The sequence below is a fragment of the Pocillopora damicornis genome, chromosome 5, assembly GCF_964200805.1.
Source record: "Pocillopora damicornis chromosome 5, jaPocDami1.2, whole genome shotgun sequence".
Classification (NCBI taxonomy): domain Eukaryota; kingdom Metazoa; phylum Cnidaria; class Anthozoa; order Scleractinia; family Pocilloporidae; genus Pocillopora; species Pocillopora damicornis.
This window is the reverse complement of record NC_142674.1, coordinates 6826840-6852324: the sequence shown is the minus strand read 5'-3', so window position 1 is coordinate 6852324 and position 25485 is coordinate 6826840. Positions and strand designations below refer to the sequence as shown.

The window sequence follows — 25485 nt, the reverse complement described above, 5'->3', positions numbered from 1 at the left end:
GCGTTCCTCTTTTTTTATGTAATTGACGCCAAATTGATTTCTACAACGACATTGGACATGTATGATTAACCGTTCTACGCTACCGCGCAGAAAATATTTATGCAATTTCGATGAAAAGAATCGGTGGCCTTAAATGAACCTTCTCCTTCTCTTCTAGCTAGGGATAGTTATCAGATTCGGATGACCCAGACCAAAACAAAACAGTAACCAATCGCTGCTCAGATTCACTTTCATGTGACATCTTACCAAGGCAACAATAATACATTCATCTTGGCGTTCGAAGGCCGAACCACACTGAATGTACTAAACCGAGTGTTTTCCGTCTGAAAATTTCGATTGTAGCCAAAATTGTGCAAATGGAAAGGTACAATTTCAGACCCATATTAGAATTGAAAAATATAATAGCTTCTTCTTCTTTTTTCTATCGTGTACTGAAATGAGAGGGTTGCTTTGAATGAAAGCTTCTCGAAACAAGTAAGAAGTTGGAAGATCTACACTGCTATGGCCGCATCCACTCCTTCCTCTTCCATTTCTGATTTGGTCAATGAAAGGCTTCTCTCCACCTCTCCGCGATGTTCCTCGCTGCAATGGAATGCCAAGCCTCAGGATGTGGATTATGAAAGCGCAAATTGAAACCTATTCTGGACCAGGAATACGCAAGTCAAGAGGAAATGTACAAACAGAATGGTGACTCAGCTATTGAATCTATTACAGCAGAGTGAAGAAACATATGTCTCTAACAATAAACAATAATACTCAAATTCAAGGAGTTCATCAAGGAACACCAACAGAGAATGAAAACTTTCTAAAGCTACAAAATGTCCTAGCCCTAGTGCAAGACAATTTACAGAGCAGAGACTTCGAGCAAGACTTCGTTGGATGAAAGAATCTCAATGAAGGGCAAAATTAAATAACCCTTATTTTATTCAAAACATGAAAGAAAACTTCCATCGGTAAATTATAGTATGGAGAAAAGTAAGAAAAATTTGTTTCATAACACCTTTTGCAATGTTGAAAATCATCTAATCATCAGAACATAAGAATAATCACATAAAACTACCTAAATCAAGGCCATTCAAGAAGATTCATTATTTTCAAATAAACAAATAAAGTAAAAGTGGGGAAACAATTAAAATTGGGCTTTTGCAGCTAGAAACTAAATCTTAGACCCATAACTCCAGTGAAATGAAGAAAGATGTTAACACCCAATGCCATGGTCGGAGCAGTTACACAGTTTCATGTGAGTCAACAACAATAATGGAAATGATGACCCAGATATGCAGAAGGAAATGTTCAGTGATTGAACATAAACTTCATGGTCATGATCTTTCATAATAAAAGTTCCTGCTCAGCGTGCATATATCCTGTTTAAGTTCACTGACACACTGAATTAAATTGACACACTAATTTGAAGCACAGTGAAATATCTGTAAAGAGATATGGATTTATTGAAACAAAACAATACAATACAATACAAAAAGTCCAAAAGACCATCTAAAAAAATAACATAAGATATTATATTTATTTATGCTTTCAGTAAGTCATATGTAAGGCAGATGAATTGATAGTTCCTTGACACAACATGGAATTGAATTTGTTGGAAACCTTACACCTGCATCTCATTAATTTTCATGAAACAATACTTAAATAATTCAACACATTTGTTGTCTGCTTTTTCTAAATTGCGATTAAATCTGGACTTTGAGAGATGAAGAAATAGCCATGAAGAGGATATGCTACAGTATGTACCACTAAAACCAAATTACATTTTTGTTTATTAAACCCCAATTTAGTTTATGACCATTTCATGTCTATAAAAAAAACCACTTGAGTACTTGAATTGGTAAAAAAAAAATTTCCCTATCTTCTCTGAATAACATAAGGAACCATTATTGGTTTTAAAAGGTTTCCTTACAAACTAAGTATAGTCCAGTGATAAGAAATCGTCAATTAGATAAAAAATGTTCGAATGATAAAAACAGAGACTAAAAGCATCGTAGAAAACACAACATGGCGGTTGGCGACTGATTAAGCGGTAAATCAAGACCACTCCATGCACTTGTTTTCCTGCAGTTTGCATCCTGATAATTAACAGTTGAATCGAAAGAAAATAGATTGAAGAACAGCTCCATAATTTTTTTTTGACTCCGGAAATTTATTTACTCACCTAAACTTTGGGGCAAAGTTGAAAGACATACCTCAATCAATCAAACGTGTCATTTCAACTGTCCTGTTATTTCTATACTTAAATATTCGCCTACATCGCTCCTTGATGACCACCATCTTGAGCACTCGCGAAGATGAGTATCTATTTACTAATTTCCAATCGAATTATCGTACAATATGGCGCGTAATAGCGAATAAACAGCGGACATTTCGGATTAGGTACGAAAATCGGTCAGTGAAAAATGCAGACTGCAGATTGCAGACTGGGTGCAAACTACAGACCGTGAATTTTAAAGTGTTTTTACGTCTGATACGTGATAACATATCATCTAACAACTAATCGAGGGTCACGCAATCGCTTTTCCTCGATCATCTTTCACGATCATCTGTGCTATTGTGGAACATTCCTTGCCCGTTTCTTTATAAATTTTGTTTTTAACAAGGCGGTCATTGCATTTGGTTTTTAACAAAGCGGCCAGAATCGTTCTTAATAGAATTTCAAGCCTTCGTATAGTATGATAAATTCGTACTAACCCGCGGCCGACTAATGCCTTCTCAGGGTTGTCATAAAATTTTGAGTAACCGGACTGTGATACAAAGACGGCGGCACTAAAAAGTTCTATTTCCATCGTTTTCATTCTTTCAGCCGGGTACTAGACAGAGAGGTCAGAACTCTGGAAACTTTTTTAAGGGGGCGGTGTATGTTGAGATCATAGAAAGATGCCAAAACTAACGATAACAACACCTTATGCCTCTCTCGCCTCCTTTGCAGATACTACTTTGTCTGTAACTCTTATGCAGGACCAATATCAAACCCCAGTTTTTTATTACACCAAGACTACCATATTTCCTCGAAGGGTCAAGAAGAAATTTTCGCTTAAGGTGTAGGGCCATCTACCTTTTGATGAGCCTTTTTAAATTAGTTATGGGAGGAGGTGGTAATGGGAATAAATTGCGCATGAAAGGTCTGTGTCGTATGAAAACTGTGCAGGTCACGAGGAAAAAGCGACATGCCCATAAAGATAATGGGCTTTCAGATTCTCTGCCATTTATAGACCTTTTAATTCATCTTCAAGTATCGTTCAGAGCGCGAGAAAAGGAAAGAGCCGAAGGGTATTTAAAGAACAAGAACTCTTTTGAAACTCCTATGGACAGAAGGCCACAGCAGCTTCATCCTCTATTAGGCTGTCACCGAGCGCTTAAGAGAGAAAGAGAAAAAAGGAGAGGACTTGGTTAGGAGGGTGACTCCTTCATTTCCTTTCAATTGAGTCTCTTTTTTTCACCCATTATCCCCCCCCCCTCCCTTCCACCGCTCCTTTCATATTTGTTGTACCGGAAGGCTGATGTTTGAAATTTGTATGGTCTCAAGAATCAACTGAAAATAATGAGACTGAGAAGAATTGGAGCCGAGCATTTTTTTTCTTAACTCTCACCTACATTTAGTTGACACGATTACTGCAACACTTGATTGTCTATCCCAGCTACTGTGCACGTACCCCTCAACTCAACGGTAGTAGCCTGGCCTTCATGGCGTCAAGACGTGCTTTTCTGGGCTCTCGTATTTTAGCGCTTATCTTGGTCTCAATATGCCTTGTTAACTGGGATTTCGACTCAAATTTATCCTTTCTTGAGTTAGATCAAGTGTGTATGCTTGCTAGATATCATCCTCACAGATCCTTCAATTTTTTCGACTTCGACTTCCATACTTTGGTTGAAGAGAGACGCCATTTTGGTTCGTCATTCTACCGCGGCGGAGGTTACTTATCATTTAGGATAAGTCTTTATCCGAATTCGGTGTCTACCTTCCAGCTCAATCGTTTAATTATAAGTGGAGATATAAGTGAGAATCCTGGACCAGATAAATGTTCTGTATGTACGAACACTGTCGCCAAAAACCATCGTGCAATCTCCTGTGATTCGTGTGCTGGATGGTGTCATATTAAGTGCGGAAAAGTTAAACCAAATGACTACAAGAAACTACAGTTGGCTGATGACTTTACCTGGTTTTTCCCTGCCTGCCTATCTCAACCATCATTAACATCTTCTCACTCTTCGCTACTATTAAATACTACATTTCAACATGGCCGATGTAAGCACTCGCTTGATTGTATAGTAATTAATGCACGTTCGCTTCGAAACAAGCTTCTTGACTTTCAGGCGGTTGTTTATACCAGAAAAATCGATATTGTCATTGTATCGGAGACCTGGCTTGACAACACTGTACCTGATTATGAAATTTTGCCGAATGGATATACAATCTTTAGGAAAGATCGAACTGGCCCCAGAGGCGGTGGTGTGTTGTTGGCATTCAAATCTCAGATCATGGCCTGGAGAAGATATGACTTAGAGGCTAACTGCGAATTAGTATGGTGTGAATTCCTTTCGTCGCTTGGTCAAAAGATCTTATTTGGTGTTTACTATCGCCCACCGAACACTGGTGTTGAGTATTTTCAGTGTCTACGTGACTCACTTGCTACCATCGATGACAAATTTGACAAAATTTTTCTTGCCGGTGATTTTAACCTCCCTGGTTTTGACTGGATTAACCAGGTTCCACTCTCCTCTGAGCCTTTATACTTAGATGCTTACGAACTTTTGAACGATTCATTTCTTACTCAAGTAAATTTTCACCCTGCTCGTAATAACAGCATTTTGGATTTGGTGCTTACTTTTGTTCCAGATCTCATATCTGATATATATTCTTTTCAAGATATTGTGGACTCTGATCATAACTGTGTATCTTTCTAGGTTCATTTTGCTCCTACCACTTCAAGGCCTGTGTCCAAAGAAGTCTTTAATTACAAAAAGGTCAACTTCAAAGAGCTCAGGGAAACACTCTCATTTGTCCCTTGGCATGTTGCCATGTTGGATGATAATTTGGATAATACTGTTTCAAACTGGGAAGATTTATTCTGGGCGGCGGTAAATGACTTTATTCCCAGGCGAACAGTCCCTCTGAAGCGAAGTCCACCATGGACTGATGCCGATGTGAAAACTTTGTGTCGAAAGAAGGATGTGGCAAGCCGCAAAGCACTCAGAACAAAAGATCAATTACATATTAATAAATTCAAGTCGTTTAGAAGGGATGTAAAGAAACTTATTCGCACTAAGTACAATGCCTACATAAAAAAGTTGGCTGATAATGTTGCAACTGATCCCAAGAAATTTTGGAATTTCTACAGCTGTAAAACCAAGGCTCACAAGCTTCCTCCTGCCATTAAGAGAGACATAACTGATCCTGTTCCTGCCACTAATCCTATCGATAAAGCCAATTTATTCAATGACTATTTCCATTCAGTATTCAATCTCAAGGATGACCAGCCACCTCCACCTGGATGTCATGCAATATTTCCTGTCAGCGAGTGCCTATCCAATATTACCATGTCTGAATCTGAGATCTTAACAACTCTTCAGTCTCTTAACCCTTCTAAAAGTTCTGGTCCTGATGGTATCCCCTCACGGCTCTTAAAGGAACTGGCTCCTGAAATCAGTAGTTCTATCACCTGTATATTTAACAAATCCCTACATGAAGGGTCTTTCCCAAGTAAGTGGAAAGATTGAAATCTTACGCCTGTTTTCAAAGCTGATCAAAAAGACATCGTCTCCAACTATCGTGGAATTGCTTTACTACCGATACTATCTAAAGTCCTTGAGAGACATGTCCACACAAGATTGTATCATCATGTCTCGGATTTTTTAAACGTTTATCAGCATGGATTTAGGCAGCACCGATCATGTGTCACACAGCTTCTTCAATTTGTCCACTCTACTGCAAAATCCCTCGATGCTGGCATACAGACAGATGTCATATACCTCGACATGGCTAAAGCATTCGATAAAGTTCCTCACGAGAAATTGCTTTAAAAGCTGGAGATGGTTGGTGTAAGGGGTCAACTCCTTGCTTGGTTTAGAAGTTATTTGACCAACAGGCGTCACAGAACTGTCATCGAGGGGTATGCTTCTGACTGGAGATATGTTCCATCTGGCGTCCCTCAGGGCTCAATTATCGGTGCTCTTCTTTTCCTTATTTTTATTAATGATATTACTGTTAACATCGATGCTGATACAAATATGCCCCTTTATGCAGACGATGCAAAATGCTTTAGAGAATTGCTAAGCTTAGATGATCATGACGCTCTTCAAAAAGACCTCTATTCAATTGAAGACTGGAATGACCTTTGGGGTATGTCCTTTAATGGTTCTAAATGTAAACATCTTAGTATCTCCAAAAAGAAAAAGCCTACGAATTCATCCTATCAACTTGGTAACAATATCATCGCGATGACTCGGTGTGAAAAGGATCTAAGAATTCTTGTTAACAATAAATTGTCCTGGCATGATCATATTGTTAACAAAGTCAACACAGCTAATAAGGTTTTGCGTCTAATAAGAAGATCTTGTGGGTCGTGTGTCATTGCTGATGTAATTAAAAAGCTGTATGTCCACCTCGTTAGACCACATCTTGATTACGCCTCTCAAGTGTGGTCTCCTCATCAAGCTTATTTAAGTGATATGGTAGAGGCTGTACAACGTCGGGCGACTAAGCTCATGGTCGGGAATAGGATTCCTTACAAAGAACGTTTGAATAAGACTGGTTTGATGTCACTATCTTCTAGACGTATCTATCTAGACTTAATTTTTTTATTCAAATGCCTGCATAGTTATTATGATCTCGACATCTCTAAGTACCTGCAGTTTTATGATTCTGAGCATGAACCCTATAATTTAAGGAACACTGAACTAACCTTTAATACTAACTATGCAAGAACAGAATTATTTAGGTCTTCTTTTTTTTCCAGAGTTGCTCGTCTTTGGAATAATTTACCTATATCTATTAGGAGAAGGGAATCACTATCAATGTTCAAAAATGACCTAAGACGCTACTGTTTTGCTATCGATAGCAGTGATTTAAAGTGATTGTTACTTAATTTTAGTTAGCACTTAGTTTTAACATGTAGCATTTTACCATACTCGTTTTATGATATTGCCTGTAATTATGTATACTTTACTTTTGTCCACATAGTTTCTGGTGGCCTTTATCTTTAGAGAAGTTCATTCCTGTTGCTAGGTCTTCCATCAGCTATTAATTATATGTTTGTATGTACATATATTTATTTGCTGTAAATTGATTAAAGAGTAAAAACTTACCCAACATAGACCCTAACTTGTTATCGTTAGACTGTTTTTGGGTTACGGCAGGGGCAGGGGCGCAGTTCCTCTGACATTGATTCAAGTACACGGTCCGCACCAAATGCGATACGTAAACGAATCAAAACAAGTCACAACCTTTAGGGAGCTAGTTTCCGTTCTCATAAGAAAGCAGATTTTACCTTTTCGGTCTCTTATAACAGCACATCAAAACCAGATATCTGTTTATTGTCACTCTCTCGCGCTTCCTTAGAAACATTAAAATCCAAAACTGAAGCTTTCAAATACCACTTTAGAGAACACGAGATCTCTTTGAAGAGATCTGATTCGCTGATTTAAATTTAAATCTAATGAAAGGTCAGTTTCTGGGAATCTTAAGCAAAACTGGGCTGTGTTTTTCTCTGCTATTCGTGATGGAGTTGCTTTTTAAAAAACCTTAAAGAGCATGTAGCATGTTCAATTTGTTTAGATACTTACACCAAATCGAAGACCATTGCTTGTCTTCATACGTTCTGCAGTGAATGCCAAGAGAGACATCCATTAACGAGCCAAAAACAAGGCTTCGAGGGTTTTATCGATGCCCCGAGCGTCAGGCACAAGTTCGCATCCCTGAAGGAAAGCGTTTTGATGATCTGCCAAGCAGTTTTCTACACAACATTTTGTTGAGTCTTCTCCCCGTTCGACGCGGCGGCGAAGGAAATAAGATCAGTTATAATACATGCCAGAAGAAGAGCTCGGAGATCAACTACTGCTTTGATTGCGAGAAGTTTATGCGCTGGGACTGTACGAAAGCTTTGTTTCAGGGACACAAAGTGACACCGATGCGACAGTTTCCACAGACTACGAGACCTTATTGAACGACAGTCATTTTGCTCCGTTAAGTATCATGTGAAAGAAGTAAAAAAGAGTTTTTCTGCGTAGGCTGTCAAAGCTGAGTGTGTCAATTTTGCATCGCCTCTGATCACAAGAGCCACGATGTTGTTTCGCTTGAAAAGGCAGTGGACGATGAAAAACAAACATCGTTGCCACAACGAAGCTGGTCAAAGAGAAGAAGGAGGTCTGCCCGAGAAGTTATTTGTGACTTTGAGAGGACGTAACATGAGCTGGAAACGAAGATTACCACAGCTAAACGCCAGGTTTCCCAAGCAGCCGAACAGATGATGGAAAAGCTTCGTCAACTGGAACGTGAAGCCATTACTGCCTTCGAGAAGACTCGAGTGTCAAGGATAGAGAAATTACACTCTGGAAAAGCATCGGTTGTCTCTCTCGAAAAGCAACTTGACCAGGCATTTGAGTTTAGTAAAAACCTGGTTGAAAGAGGCTCAAGTTCAGACATAATGCAAAACAAGAAACATTTAGGAGAACGAATCGCACGTCAAGACCACAATGCCAGCTCTTCCGGTAAGCTCGTCTGTAGAATTTGTGTCGACATGTGAACCAGAGAGTTTGTGTCTGGGATTTACGAAATTCAGGGGAACAGATGTGCCAGGATCGACCGTGGAAGGACTGGATCAGAATTTCCAAGCTAGTGTAGAAGCGGAGTTACTATTTTGTCCCAAAACAAGCGAAGGAGAGATCAGAAACACTCAGCACACAGATCGTGTGGAAATACACTTGTGTTGCTGATCAGGTGAGGAGTTTGGAGAGGAGTGATGAACAAGATGAACTTTTCCTAGCAAAATTTTTAGCGAAAGTACCAGGTACTTATAAAATGGAAGTAAAGATAAATGGACAGAAACTTGCCAAGAGTCCGTTTTCATTTCCAGAAAAAGTACGAGAGTTAAATATTATAGGCAAGTTGGACTTTCCGTGAGAAATGCCTCCGAGTCCAGCAGGCATTGCAGTGAACAGTAAAGGTGTTATTGCTGTGACTGATTTGGATGGTCACTGTTTCCAGGTATTTGATGAAACAGAAAAGTTTGTGCGAAAACTTGGTAGTCCTGGACACATGGATGGACAGTTTGACGAACCAGTCGACGTCACATTCTTCAATGATGACGAGATTCTGGCGGCAGATGAATGTAATCACCGAATACAGCAGTTGAACGTACAGACAGGGAACTTTGTGAAAAGCTTTGGTAAACAGGGAAGTGGAGATGGAGAGTTTAAGATACCTACAAGTGTTTGTATTTCAAGTGATGGGTGGTTTATGACAACAGCAGAATTTAGGTTTTTACAATGGATGGTGAACCTGTGTTTAAGTTTGGAGACAGCGGCCCAGAAAGGCTGGATCATCCGCTCGTTTGCATCTGTTGCGTGGACAAATGCATTGTAACTGACCTCGAAAATAACTGTGTGAGAGTGTTTGGTGAGAGAAGAAAGTTTTTGTATTAGTTTGGAAAAAAAGGAAACGGTGATGGACTATTGAATCGGCCGTATGGCTTATGTGTTGACAAACATGACTACGTTTCTTATGTGAAGGTGATCGCATTCAACAGTTTACATTGGAAGGAACTTTCACTGGAAAGATAAGTACTATTATTCAATTTGGATGGCCCTGGAGTGTTACCACAATGCTCGATGATCAGATTTTGGTCACAGACCTCAAAGGGAAAGAAGTTTACTTTCTGAACTGAATGCCCGTTTTCGAAAGTAACATTCAATTCTTCGTAAACGAACCTCTTCCGAATATCTTTAAGTTTTATTATTTTATTAATTTACGTAAACTTGTGCCATGACATGTGTTGCAAGAGAATGCGAAAGAAAATGGCTAGAATCAGCAATTTGCCTTCTAATTTTTTCAGGAGAGTTCAAAGAGTTGTTGATTCATCACTTCGGTAATGTGATTGTTTATGTTGTAAATTAATTATGGTATTAGTACCAAGTAGAGTCCAACACGGTCTGTAATGATACGAGTGATTGACAAAGTTGGACGACAGCGCAAAGCGAGAGTCCGATTTGTCCATAACGGGTTTGAGAAAGCAATTAGACATCGGTTATACGTTTTCATCAAAATACGAACCGTCAAATCGTTGAAATGCACAACAACAGCGAGTGCTCATGACACGCACTGTCCACTTACACAGACATGACGTGTTAACTGTTCTATTCAACTGTCCAATTAAAAGCATGATGCATACACTGTCCTATTGGTGCTCAAATCAATCACGTTCAATAATTTTGTTATCGTTTTGATTAACCACAAAATCGATTTCAGACGAGATTTAGCTTTTTAACCGTGTAAAGACCTAAGAATGATGTAAGGGCAAAAAAAGACATTTGTGCAAAATAACTGTACATTGGCACTGATTATTGTAAATTATTATGCGTGGATGATTTCTAATTATCAGATTTACACTTTTTCAGTATGTATAAATAGAATTTTCCCTGATAATATTTTGGTAGACTTTTAGTTAAATTTGGTGACAGTAGTCCGCTCGTCAGATGGAGCATGCTTTTATATCAAATTATTAAATTAACACTTATGGACAGTAGCTTGCATGATTAAGCTGTAAACAATTTGACAATTCCGTGGTACTACGTAGCTTTTGGAGGATGACATTTGAAAAGTGATTAGAAACCATCTAAAGGCTGAGGAGTGTTTTAAATGCATCAAGTTGGCATTTCTATCAAGGTATTTTATCCATGGAGAAGTTTTCATGAATAAGTATTATGACAATGTAGGTTGATTGAATGGTTAACTGATATTATAGGATATTTTCCATTGTATTCATAAACTGTTCTACAGTACTTATCTTTTAGGTTTGTATATAGCATTGCCCATTGTTAAAACGAAATTTTACTGAATGCATCGTGAATAAATTTACTGGTTTGATTTGCGAACGTGAGGATTACTTTTTGACTCTGCCAGATTACATCAGTTGATAGCTAAGACGTAACGTTCGCAAGAAGTAATTAAAAAATGACTTCAAATTCGTTCTTCTTAGAGTATTTACATCAATTCAATTTGCAGTTTCCTCTTTTATTCTCTTGAACTTCATTTTCCAATGTCTTCTCTCACTGCAATATTTCCCACAAATTTGTCAAAACTGCACCGGGCCTATTTTATTGAGGACTTTGTTGCTGATGGATGGCTTCATCGTCATGACGCAATCCGTGAAAATGAGTGTTGTTCGGGGAATCCCCGAATCATTGTTATGCAACATTTTCCCTAGAAACTCCATGTGTCACCTTGCAAGGTTTCTCGGAAATGAATCATTTGACAGGTCCAGATTTTCAGCGAATTAAAAGTCTCTTTAGTTCAAGATTTTTAGACTTTTTAGCATGTGAACTTCTGGAATATTCGGGTAATTCCGTCTTTTTCGCATCATTTGATCAGGATGGATGTGGCATTATCTCATTAGTCAGCAAAGACTGATTGCATACATATCTTTCCGTAGTAGGTAATTTCTATTTTTGCACCAACCGATGCTGTAATAGCTTCATGTGATCTTATTCCAGAAACTCATGTGCTCAGACTGATTGCATACGTAAAATGGTCATTGTAGCTTCTTCTATCGGCGCTTCTGGCTTTTTCTTCGTATTGTTTACATCCGCTTTTCTCGGAAAAGATTACTTCATTGTGTTGCTCTTTCTAGGAAACGTTCGTCAATTAGACGTAAAGTTCATTTTGATGCAATTATTATAGCATCAACTTTGTTATTGGACCTTCTTGAAGAAACACTTATCGTAGAGATGGCCTCATGCTTAATCTACATTGGTAGACTCCTTTTCTTCGCCTTGGTAGGCCTCCAGGCTTACTCGTTGGCTTCGTATCCTGCAAAATACAAACACAAAGATAGTTTCTATGGATTGGTTGTCCTGTACATACCTGCAGTTGGTTTATGGCTTTACATCATGTGCGACGACAAGAAATTACAGTGGTTATTTGCTGTCTGGACGTGCTATATCGTTGGGTTCGTAATCTTCGTCGCGATCATATTTGGAGGCGACGAACCGATCGAAGATAACCTCGACAAAGCGAAATTCTTCGGTCCAAACATTCTAAAGACGACACTTTGCCTTGCCCCACTGATTCTGTTGTTACTTTTAAGTACAGGAACGAATTCCATCGTCTACCGAGACCTGATCTGGCAGTTGTCTCTCCGAATGGCGTTGGATCTTTTCGATGGAGTGGAAATGCTGGATGTCATTATTGAAGAGAATGAATTCAGCCATGGTGTTTGCAAAGGCTTTGAAAAAGCAATGCTTGCATTCGTCTGTATCAGCTTTCTGCTGTCTCCATTACAACTGGTCGAGATAAAGATAACAGGTTCCGGACGGTGGAAATTTCGCAAATGTACAGCCGGTTTGCGCACAATCTTACAAATAATCTGTGTCAATTGCGTGTTTTTAGGGCTTCGTATGTATCTATGGCGGGGCTACGAGAAAGAGGCATCCATTTTTATTGCTAAAAATGCTATTGTCATTTGCCTAGGTCTCTTTGAGATATGTTCAATCTGTGAGTGTTGTGGTTGTGACGATTACTAAGCTAGATTTTGAGTAATCAGTAGAGTGCCTATGATCTGGATAATACTGTTGTAACGAATTTGAGTGACGTTTGCTTTTCAAATGGAGAAGGAAATGTTAACGAAGTTTTTTCCTTTGTTATTCAACAGCAGTTTTCTATATATATATATATATATTCATCCATTAGAGTGAATTTGTCATAACCCGCTCGTTATATTCTAATGAGTTTGTCACTATATTCTAATGAGAGGAGCACTTAAGAACGGTTGTGAAGATTTAGTCAAATACGTTTTCACCGCTAATAATTTCCCCATGAAAATTCCCCAATTAACCGATGCTGCAATAAGTTATGATTTTCTTCGGATAGTTAATTAATTATTTGCCCCTCCAAACATTGTACTTTCTGTTTTTGGAAGTGTAACGAGTTTGTATTTTTAAACTCTAAATCTTTGTTCTAACAGTTAATAAAACAATTATTCAGAAAAACCTTCGGTGTTGTTGATACACTCTCATGATCTGTCGACCAAAACAGTTACAGTCCTAACTGTCAGACTAAATTGATCACATTATGCAAGCTGAACGTCATTCACTAAGCAAAGAAACCCCAAATTTTTCAAGATCGATTTTAGAGAAGTCGTTGGAAATTATTTTCATAATGACGCACGTTTTGTTATCTTTCACCTTGATCCTTCTAACCACCAGCAACCTTTTGAGGGACTGCTGAAACTGGCTATAAGCAAACAAATTCCTTAGAAAAATAAGCCTATAGCAGCTTTGACAAATTTATCGGATATGTTACAGTGAGAAAAGGAAATATTAGAAAATGAAGTTCAAGAGAATAAAAGAGGAAACCGCAAATGAACTTTATAATATATAGATTTAGCCAAGCTTAAAAGCGGAGCTCTTATTAGTTTATTTTCCAGCCCTACGTTACACTGAATAAAAACTGTAATAAAACTATCTACAGGCAAGTCTTTGTATTGTTTCAACCCAACCATTTCCTAAACATATAAACACTACCCTTGCGAACTGAATTCCCAGTTTTCTGGGAATTCCTAGGAATTCTAAAAAATTCCCAATTATGCAAATAACCCTTGCAAACTGAATTCCCAGTTTTCTGGGAATTTCTGGGAATTCCTAGGAATTCCTAGGAATTCTCAAAAATTCCCAACTATGCAAATTAACTCTGATTTAAAAAGCTTGGAATTACTGGGAATTTCTGGGAAAGGAAGACTCCAGTTTTGTGAGGACTTGGAATCCCTAGGAATTCCTAGGAATTCTCAGCTTTACAAAATACCTATAATTTAAGAAGTGTGGAACTCTTGGGAATTTCTGGGAATTGAATTTGAGGCAATTTTAATACCCTCAGGTCCACATAAATTCTAAGAAATTCTCAATACCTTGAATGTGAAGGTTTTAAGAAAAAGAGTAATTTCAGAGGCTTAAAACTTAGGCTCAATAAAAGGTATGCTATACAAAACTTACCAAGAGATATACATACATGTACATGTTTATAACTTAAAGATCATGAAATTTATTACTCAAACTAAGTTTTAGTAAATCTTTACATTAATATGGATTTTCTCATGAACCAGCTGTCAGTTATGTTAAATGGAAATTGCCAACTTCCACAATAATTAACAATAATTACATTGTTATCTTACTTCCCTAACCTACATTACTGGTTGCCTTTGTTAGAAAACCTTGGAACAGTCAAGCTCAGTTGCCTCAAACGCTGTCAGAGACTTTTTGTTGACAATACTTTTAGTAGAAATTTCATGCCTTAGACAAACAAATTCAACACCTAATTAATCTTTCTTTTTTCATGATTGTTGTTGCTGCTTTTTTTCAGTTTTTTGCTCTATTTTCATGACTAATTGCTGTAATTTGTTTTGCTGTTTTTATTCTTACAAAACATTTTTGTAAGAATTCCAATACTTGTGGATCATCCACACACTTTGCAAACATTTGGCATGCAGACAAGACAGAGGTAGTCAATGTACCCTTTGAGGAAAAACACCTTTTATATGACGTCTTCAATTTACTTTATTTGAAACTCTGATCTGAAAATATTTGTCAACAAGACTTGTTATTAGTGAGAAGTACCAACCAAGTTTCCTTTCATAACTTAATTTCTTAAATGTCCCAATCACTGGATCTCCCAAAAAAATATTACATCTTTTTATTTTTGGTGCAAATTACAAGTCCTTCTTTATATAAAAATGAAAAGTGCAAGTCACACTTCAGTAATAACAGCTCTTAAGTTTACTTGTTGTTCTTCTCTGTCTGTCAGCTATCAACAAAATTGTTTTATACTTCGGGCAGTGCATAACTATTTGTGGACCAGAGTTCCAACGCACCTCTGTAATCGCTTATAGCTACTCCTGTCTCTTGTACAAATGTTTCTCCTTTGTAAGACGCACTCTACTCTGTTGTCAATACTGCTTTAAGTTCAGTGGAAACGACTGACTGAGGAATCGAGATGGCGGTGTTGGAACGTGTTGCTGAACGCTTGCTACGGTCAAGCTTTGTAGATTTAGGTACTGGTACACTGGGATCATCTATGTATCTCTTACACTTCCGAATGTGGTATCCTTCTTTTATAAATGTGAGGGCAAAAGACGATTTGTAGTCGCATTCAAAACTGTGATTGGCTTGTGTTATTTCTCACCTTTGCCATTAACACAACTCAAGTGAGTTTCGAGTCTTTGTTTCCTCGACAACTTTCGGCCACAAATCGTGCATTTGTAATACGATCGATTCTTGTCGATTATTTCTACATAGAGTGAGCTCACATCTTTATTTATATCACCAAGCTATCCATCTTCTAGAGGCAGAGGACCGGTCGGAGAAGTCAGAATAAAGTTGGACGCTTCTCTTAACACTGCAATCGGCAAGCCAGCGGATTCACTTTGCTAGCCAATGACAAGTCCTAAAAGATCCACGTGATCATGCCCGTGATCGGAAACAAAGAAGACTCCATTTGGCGCTCATCTTTGAATGTACTTTTCATCGGTTGATCGCTTTTCTCAACTGTTTTGCTTAATATAACATTTCTAAAGATAGCTTTTATTGTGGTTCAATGGGAAAACGAGAATAGCGTGAGTGTTGTAAAAGAGAAGAAAGTCGTTGGCGCCGTGGAGTTAAAAGAAGGGACAACAGTTGACATATGGACCGGTACAAACAAGGGTCGAGTGGCCATCTGTAAAGCTACGATTTTGAAAGTTTGTGGTGAGTAAAAATTGCGATATTCGTTGTGATCAAAATCTTATAAAAGAATAGATGTAGCGAGTTGAGTTAAGCTTACATAACGCTCGGCGCAACTGAAACTAGAATAATTCTGAGAATCGAATCGGTCACTTGCATGCCGCAGTTTCTTAAGCTTATGCTTTACAATGAAATAAACCCATCAGTAAGGTTTCAAGATTCCTCTAGTCACGTTTGGGAACATTCAAGATTCATAACAAACCTTAGTACATAAAGAAGCCCTCCTTGGTAAAAACAAAATAATGTATTCAGCCCTTTTTTAGTAAAATCCATGAGAGAGATGTACTAACTCCAATATAAAAGTCACTCAATATAACAGAGATTTCTCAATTTGAGAATCCAATGAATGCCCTTTTCCTCATAGCCATCTTAAAAGCCTGTTCTGAGCTTTAAACATACATATTTTAATATATGTTTTTTTTTCAAATTCAGATGTCAAGGAATCCAGATACAAAATGGTCAAGGTTCTTGTTGACAACCTCATTCAAGGCCAACTCATTGTGAGTCCAGGAAAAAAAATACAAACAGTACAAACAGCAGCTAAGTTTGCAGTTTAGGATAACTTCATTCTAATTTATTGTTACAGTTACAACAAGATTTTAATCAAAAAATCAATTTTATTTGTCTGTAATTAGCCCCTTCACTCCCAAGAATATAACTATATAAATATAACTTAAGATATTGTATTTTATGGAAAAGAATCAACAGATTTTATTCACAATTTGTGTCAAACCAAATTTAATGATTGATTAGAACTATTTTATATGAATAGCTGTAATTGAGGATTAATCTGTATGAAGTTTTCAAGAAAAGAAAAATAAATCAAATTCCATCCTAATATTACCACACATTGATGTTAATAATTAATCAAAAATATTTTACATGTAAGCCTTAATTAAGCTTCTAAATAAATTTCATTGAATACTTGAATTTTAGCTGGGTCATTAGCCTCAAATTTTTGCTTAAAATTCCCAGTAATTCTTAAACATTCCTAAAAATTCCCAAAAATTCCCAGAAATTCCCAGAAATTACCAGAAATTCCTAGGAATTTTTCAGATTTACAGCTTTTCAGGGAAAGTCATTGGTTCTCTCAGTTGGAATTCCTAGGAATTCCTAGGAATTCCAAGTCCTGTTGGCTATAAACTTGGGATTTCTGGGAATTTCTGGGAATTTCTAGGAATTTCTAGGTTTTTAGAACCAGAGTTGTTATGGTTGGGAATTCCTAGGAATTCCCAGTCCGAATTTACCGTGAAAATTCACACCTTTATTCCTAGGAATTCCTAGGAATTCCAAAAGCCATTTCGCAAGGGTATTACAAAGTAATTAGTCAGGGAAATGGAAAACTGGGGCATATACACCGTGTTTGAAATGCCATGACCATAGTAAGCTAACAGGATTGAGGAGGATGTATGTTGGAATAGGCCCTCTTGTCTGTATCAATAATTTGCTAATCACTCCTGCTGGCAATGTTTTGATGAGGTTGGGCTATCAAGGCAAAGGACTGAGGATTTTAGATGTACAATGGTAAGATGTACAATGACAAGTTCAAGAAATTTTCACAACTAATTTTTAAGGTTAGCCTATCTGGAACAATCATCTTGAACTGATGATGCCCAACAGAACTATCCGTGGTAAGAGGGCAGGCTTTCCTTTCTTCATTTAAAGAAATAATGATGTTATCATCTTTCCACAAGCTCAGTGGAAAGTGAGAGTGAATGAGACTGATATTGTCTTTGTTACTTAAATAAATATCCAGAGCCAGGATAAAAAGTCAGACACGGTCTGCAAAACTCTCTTACTTTAATTTTTTCGAACCAATTGAGCTAACGCTTTACATTCTTGCTTTGTGATTATATGCATGCCAATTACTGGTAATTTAACTTTTATGCATCAAAATACAAAAAAATGTTCTCTTCATCTATGTGCCCTAAACATTACAGGGGAGGAGGCAGGTTAAATTAAAAACATGAATTAAAATAAGAGGGCCCCCATTAATTTCAGTCCTAATTAAAGGAGGATCCTTTTTTTCCCAGATTCCCACCCTTTTAAACTTACATATCTTGTGACCAATTCCTTATTTCAATGTTCAGTTTGGGTAGGACCATTGTTAAGGAACACCATGCATTAATAAAAGCTTGAGCTAGTGTATTTAATGCAATCTAAATAATTATATTACATGTTACAGTATGGCAAATTACACAGCAAAATTATGTAATCACACAATTCCAAACAAAGGAAGTCAGGTTATTGACTTGCCTGCTTCACCTTTGAGGGCTTATGATAGAGAGAATAGACATGGTAAACAGCTACAATTGATACAAAGTTGAAAGTTTGAAAGCTAAAAGATATACATGACAATCATCAGACCCTATGCATCCTAGCAAAAGAAGGGTCATTTACCACCATACCTTCTCCCAAATGTTAATGCTTACAGGAAATCATTTATTTTTGTCTCTAGGTGGTACTGTATTTACAATAGTTCTGCCAACACAAATGCGTTTTTCTAAAGTTATCTCATAGTACATGACTGTACAGGTCAAGTGGAAGGTTCCTGCATGGGGACTAACATTTCAATTACCTCAGCTATTTACGTGCTCAAGTTTCCAAATTAGTTGCCTAATTCTTACAGTGGAGTTCAATCCTTTTTTAGGCTATGAAATCATCAAATGTTACTCACATATTCAAATAATTACCTGAATCAAAAGTTATAATTTTTTTTTAGTAATCTGCTACCTTTAATTGTGATCCAGGAATAATAAATGGTATTGAAGAGAAAGGAAAAGTGTTCTTGAAACATTCCACGTTAAATTAAATTTTGTTATGAATGTTAATTGTGATTGCAACAAAAACATCTGTGAAGCTATAACAATTACCTTTCCAGGTAAACAAACCATAATGAAGCACGATATGAATAAATTTAATCTCACCCAGTCTGAATGTAGAATCCAAAATATAATTAACTTACTGGTGAATAGGAAAAAGCTCAAGGTGTTTTTCTTGCCTCTGTCATTCTAAATACCACAAATCAAGCATGCCACCACTTCAGTGTGATTTTTTAATGATGTGTGCTTTTTCTTATGAACAGCTTTTTTAAGTATCTATCTTTTACCAGTGGACATCTGAGTTGAATGAAGTGTACACTAGCAATTTGACACATTGCAGGCAAACCCTACTACTGATTAAATTTTATTTGATCAAAAACATTAGCTAGCACAATTCAAGTTTCCCCTCTTTAAGTATTCTGTGATATTTTTCTATCACATGGTAAAGTTTACAGTTTCCCTCATTTCACTGTCTTCTGTTCACTTGTTTGTTTGCTTTCCTAACAATCTTAGCTATTGTTGCCCACAAATGCGAGGAGCATATACATGAAAATGTGTACAGCTAATAACACTTTAATCCCTCAGAGTGACTAGCATCTAATTTCTCCATTCAATATCATCCCTGAGTCACACATTAAGGTCATGAGAATAAAGGAAATGATAATCAACTGAAGAACCTTTTGATTGTTGAACAAATTCTCCTTGCCAGCACATAAGGAAATATATAGAGAACAGCCCTTGCGAACTGAATTCCCAGTTTTCTGGGAATTCCTAGGAATTCCTAGGAATTCTCAAAAATTCCCAATTATGCAAATAACCCTTGCAAACTGAATTCCCAGTTTTCTGGGAATTTCTGGGAATTCCTAGGAATTCCTAGGAATTCTCAAAAATTCCCAACTATGCAAATTAACTCTGATTTAAAAAGCTTGGAATTACTGGGAATTTCTGGGAAAGGAAGACTCCAGTTTTGTGAGGACTTGGAATCCCTCGGAATTCCTGGGAATTCTCAGCTTTACAAACTACCTATAATTTAAGAAGTGTGGAACTCTTGGGAATTTCTGGGAATTGAATTTGAGGCAATTTTAATACCCTGAGGTCCACATAAATTCTAAGAAATTCTCAATACCTTGAATGTGAAGGTTTTAAGAAAAAGAGTAATTTCAGAGGCTTAAAACTTTGGCTCAATAAAGGGTATGCTATGCAAAACTTACCAAGAGATATAAATACATGTACATGTTTATAACTTAAAGATCATGAAATTTATTACTCAAACTAAGTTTTAGTAAATCTTTACATTAATATGGATTTTCTCATGAACCAGCTGTCAGTTATGTTAAATTGGAATTTCCAACTTCCACAATAATTAACAATAATTACATTGTTATCTTACTTCCCTAACCTACATTACTGGTTGCCTTTGTTAGAAAACCTTGGAACAGTCAAGCTCAGTTGCCTCAAACGCTGTCAGAGACTTTTTGTTGACAATACTTTTAGTAGAAATTTCATGCCTTAGACAAACAAATTCAACACCTAATTAATCTTTCTTTTTTCATGATTGTTGTTGCTGCTTTTTTTCAGTTTTTTTGCTCTATTTTCATGACTAATTGCTATAATTTGTTTTGCTGTTTTTATTCTTACAAAAAATTTTTGTAAGAATTCCAATACTTGTGGATCATCCACACACTTTGCAAACATTTGGCATGCAGACAAGACAGAGGTAGTCAATGTTCCCTTTGAGGAAAAACACCTTTTATATGACGTCTTCAATTTACTTTATTTGAAACTCTGATCTGAAAATATTTGTCAACAAGACTTGTTAGTAGTGAGAAGTACCAACCAAGTTTCCTTCCATAACTTAATTTCTTAAATGTCCCAATCACTGGATCTCCCAAAAAATATTACATCTTTTTATTTTTGGTGCAAATTACAAGTCCTTCTTTATATAAAAATGAAAAGTGCTAGTCACACTTCAATAATAACAGCTCTTAAGTTTACTTGTTGTTCTTCTCTGTCTGTCAGCTACCAACAAAATTGTTTTGTACTTCGGGCAGTGCATAACTATTTGTGGACCAGAGTTCCAACACACCTCTGTAATCGCATATAGCTACTTCTGTCTCTTGTACAAATGTTTCTCCTTTGTAAGACGCACTCTACTCTGTTGTCAATACTGCTTTAAGTTCAGTGGAAACGACTGACTGAGGAATCGAGATGGCGGTGTTGGAACGTGTTGCTGAACCCTTGCTACGGTCAAGCTTTGTAGATTTAGGTACTGGTACACTGGGATCATCTATGTATCTCTTATACTTCCGAATGTGGTATCCTTCTTTTATAAACATGAGGGTAAAAGACGATTTGTAGTCGCATTCAAAACTGTGGTTGGCTTGTGTTATTTCTCACCTTTGCCATTAACACAACTCAAGTGAGTTTCGAGTCTTTGTTTCCTCGACAACTTTCGGCCACAAATCGTGCATTTGTAATACGATCGACTCTTGTCGATTATTTCTACATAGAGTGTCAGCTCACATCTTTATTTATATCACCAAGCTATCCATCTTTTAAAGGCAGAGAACTGGTCGGAGAAGTCAGAATAAAATTGGGCGCTTCTCTTAACACTGCAATCGGCAAGCCAGCGGATTCACTTTGCTAGCCAATGACAAGTCTTAAAAGATTCACGTGATCATACCCGTGATCCAAAAACAAAGAAGACTCCATTTGGCGCTCATTTTTGAATGTACTTTTCATCGGTTGATCGCTTTTCTCATCTGTTTTACTTAATATAACATTTCTAAAGATAGCTTTTATTGTGGTTCAATGGGAAAACGAGAATAGCGTGAGTGTTGTAAAAGAAAAGAAAGTCGTTGGCGCCGTGGAGTTAAAAGAAGGGACAACAGTTGACATATTGACTGGTACAAACAAGGGTCGAGTGGCCATCTGTAAAGCTACGATTTTGAAAGTTTGTGGTGAGTAAAAATTGCGATATTCGTTACGTGATCAAAATCTTATAAAAGAATAGATGTAGCGGGTTGAATTAAGCTTACATAACGCTCGGCGCAACTGAAACTAGACTAATTCTGAGAATCGAATCGGTCACTTGCATGCCGCAGTTTCTTAAGCTTATGCTTTACAATGAAATAAACCTATCAGTAAGGTTTCAAGATTCCTCTAGTCACGTTTGGGAACATTCAAGATTCATAATAGGAATTGTTATTAAACAAACCTTAGAACATAAAGAAGCCCTCCTTGGTAAAAACAAAATAATGTATTCAGCCCTTTTTTTAGTAAAATCCATGAGAGAGATGTACTAACTCCAATATAAAAGTCACTCAATATAACAGAGATTTCTCAATTTGAGAATCCAATGAATGCCCTTTTCCTCATAGCCATCTTAAAAGCCTGGTCTGAGCTTTAAATATACATATTTTAATATATTATTTTTTTTCAAATTCAGATGTCAAGGAATCCAGATACAAAATGGTCAAGGTTCTTGTTGACAACCTCATTCAAGGCCAACTCATTGTGAGCCCAGGAAAATAAATACAAACAGTACAAGCAGCAGCTAAGTTTGCAGTTTAGGATAACTTCATTCTAATTTATTGTTACAGTTACAACAAGATTTTAATCAAAAAATCAATTTTATTTGTCTGTAATTAGCTCCTTCACTCCCAAGAGTGCTTGGTTTTCAAATATAACTTAAGATATTGTATTTTATGGAAAAGAATCAACAGATTTTATTCACAATTTGTGTCAAACCAAATTTAATGATTGATTAGAACTATTTTATATGAATAGCTGTAATTGAGGATTAATCCGTATGAAGTTTTCAAGAAAAGAAAAATAAATCAAATTCCATCCAAATATTACCACACATTGATGTTAATAATTAATCAAAAATATTTTACATGTAAGCCTTAATTAAGCTTCTAAATAAATTTCATTGAATACTTGAATTTTAGCTGGGTTTTTCTAATTTAAAGTATCTATTTTATATCATTAGCCTCATATTTTTGCTTAAAATTCCCAGTAATTCTTAAACATTCCTAAAAATGCCCAAAAATTCCCAGAAATTCCCAGAAATTCCTAGGAATTTTTTAGATTTACAGCTTTTCAGGGAAAGTCATTGGTTCTCTGAGTTGGAATTCCTAGGAATTCCTAGGAATTCCAAGTCCTGTTGGCCATAAACTTGGAATTTCTGGGAATTTCTGGGAATTTCTAGGAATTTCTAGGTTTTTAGAACCAGAGTTGTTATGGTTGGGAATTCCTAGGAATTCCTAGGAATTCCCAGTCCGAATTTACCGTGAAAATTCACACCTTTATTCCTAGGAATTCCAAAAGCCATTTCGCAAGGGAGTGTGGACAATATGCATTCTGATATTGGGGTGTAAAGGGTTAAAGACATCATGTAATCAGTTATATATATGTAGAGTACTGCTTGAATATATGATTGCATTAAGTACAAATGCCAAGTAAACATCATTCTGTGGTCTTCTACTCTTCCACCCTGGAGGTTTCCTTGTGTGACAAAAAAAGACCTTTTTAAAGACTCCTCTACAATGGTAGGTACACACAACTGACATGTATGAGTGAAGCATGTCAAGCATTGAGGTATGATTGTCAATTTGCCTTTTATTACTTGCAAACAGCTTACTTCTATCAGCTTTAAAAACTTCTGTATCCCCACTTTCAAAGAAAAGCATTTCCCATGAAAATTTAAGCATTAAAGACATAAGCTACCAGCAACAGGTTTTTCCATTGCAAGTGTTTCATATCATCAGAGTCTCATCACATTTTTTGTTACTGGTACATTTGAAAGCGTAAGAATATTTTAATCATTACAATATGTTGAAATCCCCCATTTTAACCCTTTAACTCTCATATGTGACCAAGAAAGAATTTCTCCTTACAATATCAAAACAATATCAAAACAATATCAAGCAGACAAGTTATGAGAATAAAGAAAAATATCAGTTAGGGGATTATAAGATCCAATACTAAATCCTCCAAACTATCATCACAAGAACTGTATAGGAGATAGTAAGGAGAATTACTAATGAGATCTTGGGAGTTAAAGGGTTAAGTCCCACTGTTAACCTAGACAGAATTTCTCCTTACATGAGAATTAAGACAAATATCAATTTGAGGATTATTGGTTGATCCAATTCCAAATTCTCAAATTTAACATCACATAAATTGTATGGAAGACAGTTAGGAAGATTACTCATTAAATTTTTGGAGTTAAAGGGTTAAGACACATGGTAATTATTTGTAACAGAAACACAGCAAATAAATATAACAGTATAAATCAGTAAAGTGTTCTTATGCAGAATGAAGTTTCAAACTCATTGAAATTAAGTTGACTTCATAATTCATATTTTAGTTAAAGAAATGTGCAATATCTCTTTACAAGGATGGAAAGGGAATGCCATTTATAAATTTTAAAATAGTAAATGCTAAAATCATAAAGATGGAATTTAAAAAACTACTAAAATGTAACATATCTATTCACTGAGGTTTTAATCATTAGCTGTCACACAAAGATATAAAATAGGGTTTCTGAAAACAACCAGGGCAATAAAATTAAAGATTCAGGAGAAGCATATGATTTTAACTTGTTTACTGATGTTCTCACCTGAATTCTGTCTGGAATGATAACTCTGCAGGACTTCTGTTTTATCTTGAATTCAAACATAAAATTCAATTATTTGCAGGCAGGTTAAGGAGGAAATTAAAGGATGGATACATGTTACATAAAAAGAAACCCCTTACAATAAAATAAAGCAGAAGCAATTATTGCCTATATGTCTATGCTTCTGAATACAGCTATAATAGCTATTTTTTAAGTAATTATCTACATAACCAAGTGCAATATATGGTCATAAAAGCAATTTTATTCTAACCATATCAAACTCTTTCCCCAGCGCGACGAACATTTGTTTTTCTCGGTTCCAGGTGTACGCGACCATTAACCCTACGTAATGCGCATGCTCTCCGTTGCGAATTTTCAAAATGGCGGACAGGTCAAAGAGGGAAATAAAAAAAGCAAAGCGATTTTGCGATAAATACTTAACATACACCCCTGTTAGAAAGGCGAATCCACGGTAGAAAGATACAAAACTGTATGATATTGAGATCAGGGAGGTTGACAAAATCAACGAGAGAGGTTGAAAATTCATTACGTTGGCTATAGCACATGCTTCCATGAATAGACACCCTTCAGGGCCGATAGAGGACCTGGATATTTTCCGTTTGTTCGCATCGAAAAGCTGTTCACTCCCTCGGAAAACTCTCTAGAGGATAGAAAAGAATCGTTCCATGGCCAACTTGCTCGTGAAATAAAGAAAAAGCTTTGGTCTGGACGGCAATAGGACCCTGATATAAACATAGACCTTAATGTTGACCAAGATATTTTCATAGAAGGTCTTGGGAGTGTTTTGCCCGGCGTTCTTCAAAGAGGGAAGATGGTTTACCAATAGGAGTCAAATAGGGTGCTTGATTCATATCTGGGGCTGAAGTGGGATGAAAGAATTTTAAATGTAGCTGAAGATTTTGCCTATGTAATTCCAGGAACTATTAAGTATTGGCTGGGACAAAGAAGTCCAATCATTGAATACAAGCTCATTGTTGTAGGTGTTCTTAACCCTTTCATAACCTGCTGCCTCCAGGAACTGAATCCTGT

At 36.6% G+C, this 25485-nt stretch overlaps 1 protein-coding gene and 3 long non-coding RNA genes across 4 annotated transcripts; 2 read left to right on the top strand and 2 right to left on the bottom strand.

Annotated features, from left to right (window-relative positions):
• The first annotated feature begins 11466 nt into the window (after positions 1–11466).
• On the top strand, positions 11467–13209 carry LOC149044901 (uncharacterized). The gene has a single exon (XM_089206875.1). The coding sequence runs from the start codon at positions 11950–11952 to the stop codon at positions 12742–12744; it is 795 nt and encodes a 264-aa protein (XP_089063001.1). The 5' UTR covers positions 11467–11949; the 3' UTR covers positions 12745–13209.
• Positions 13210–14052: 843 nt separating this feature from the next.
• On the bottom strand, positions 14053–15531 carry LOC149044900 (uncharacterized). The gene is made up of 2 exons (XR_016186738.1): positions 15395–15531; positions 14053–15320 (listed from the first exon to the last, which is right to left on the bottom strand). It is a non-coding gene; the product is annotated as an uncharacterized LOC149044900 (long non-coding RNA).
• A 12-nt stretch (positions 15532–15543) lies between these two features.
• On the top strand, positions 15544–16812 carry LOC149044899 (uncharacterized). The gene is made up of 2 exons (XR_016186737.1): positions 15544–15954; positions 16423–16812. It is a non-coding gene; the product is annotated as an uncharacterized LOC149044899 (long non-coding RNA).
• Positions 16813–23155: 6343 nt separating this feature from the next.
• Positions 23156–24803, bottom strand: LOC149044898 (uncharacterized). Its single transcript, XR_016186739.1, has 3 exons — positions 24707–24803; positions 24439–24483; positions 23156–23321 (listed from the first exon to the last, which is right to left on the bottom strand). It is a non-coding gene; the product is annotated as an uncharacterized LOC149044898 (long non-coding RNA).
• Between the last annotated feature and the right edge of the window lie 682 nt (positions 24804–25485).

Bases quoted from the DNA above. Each gene is read 5' to 3' on its own strand.
- LOC149044901 (XM_089206875.1), top strand. From the start codon at position 11,950: ATGGCCTCATGCTTAATCTACATTGGTAGACTCCTTTTCTTCGCCTTG.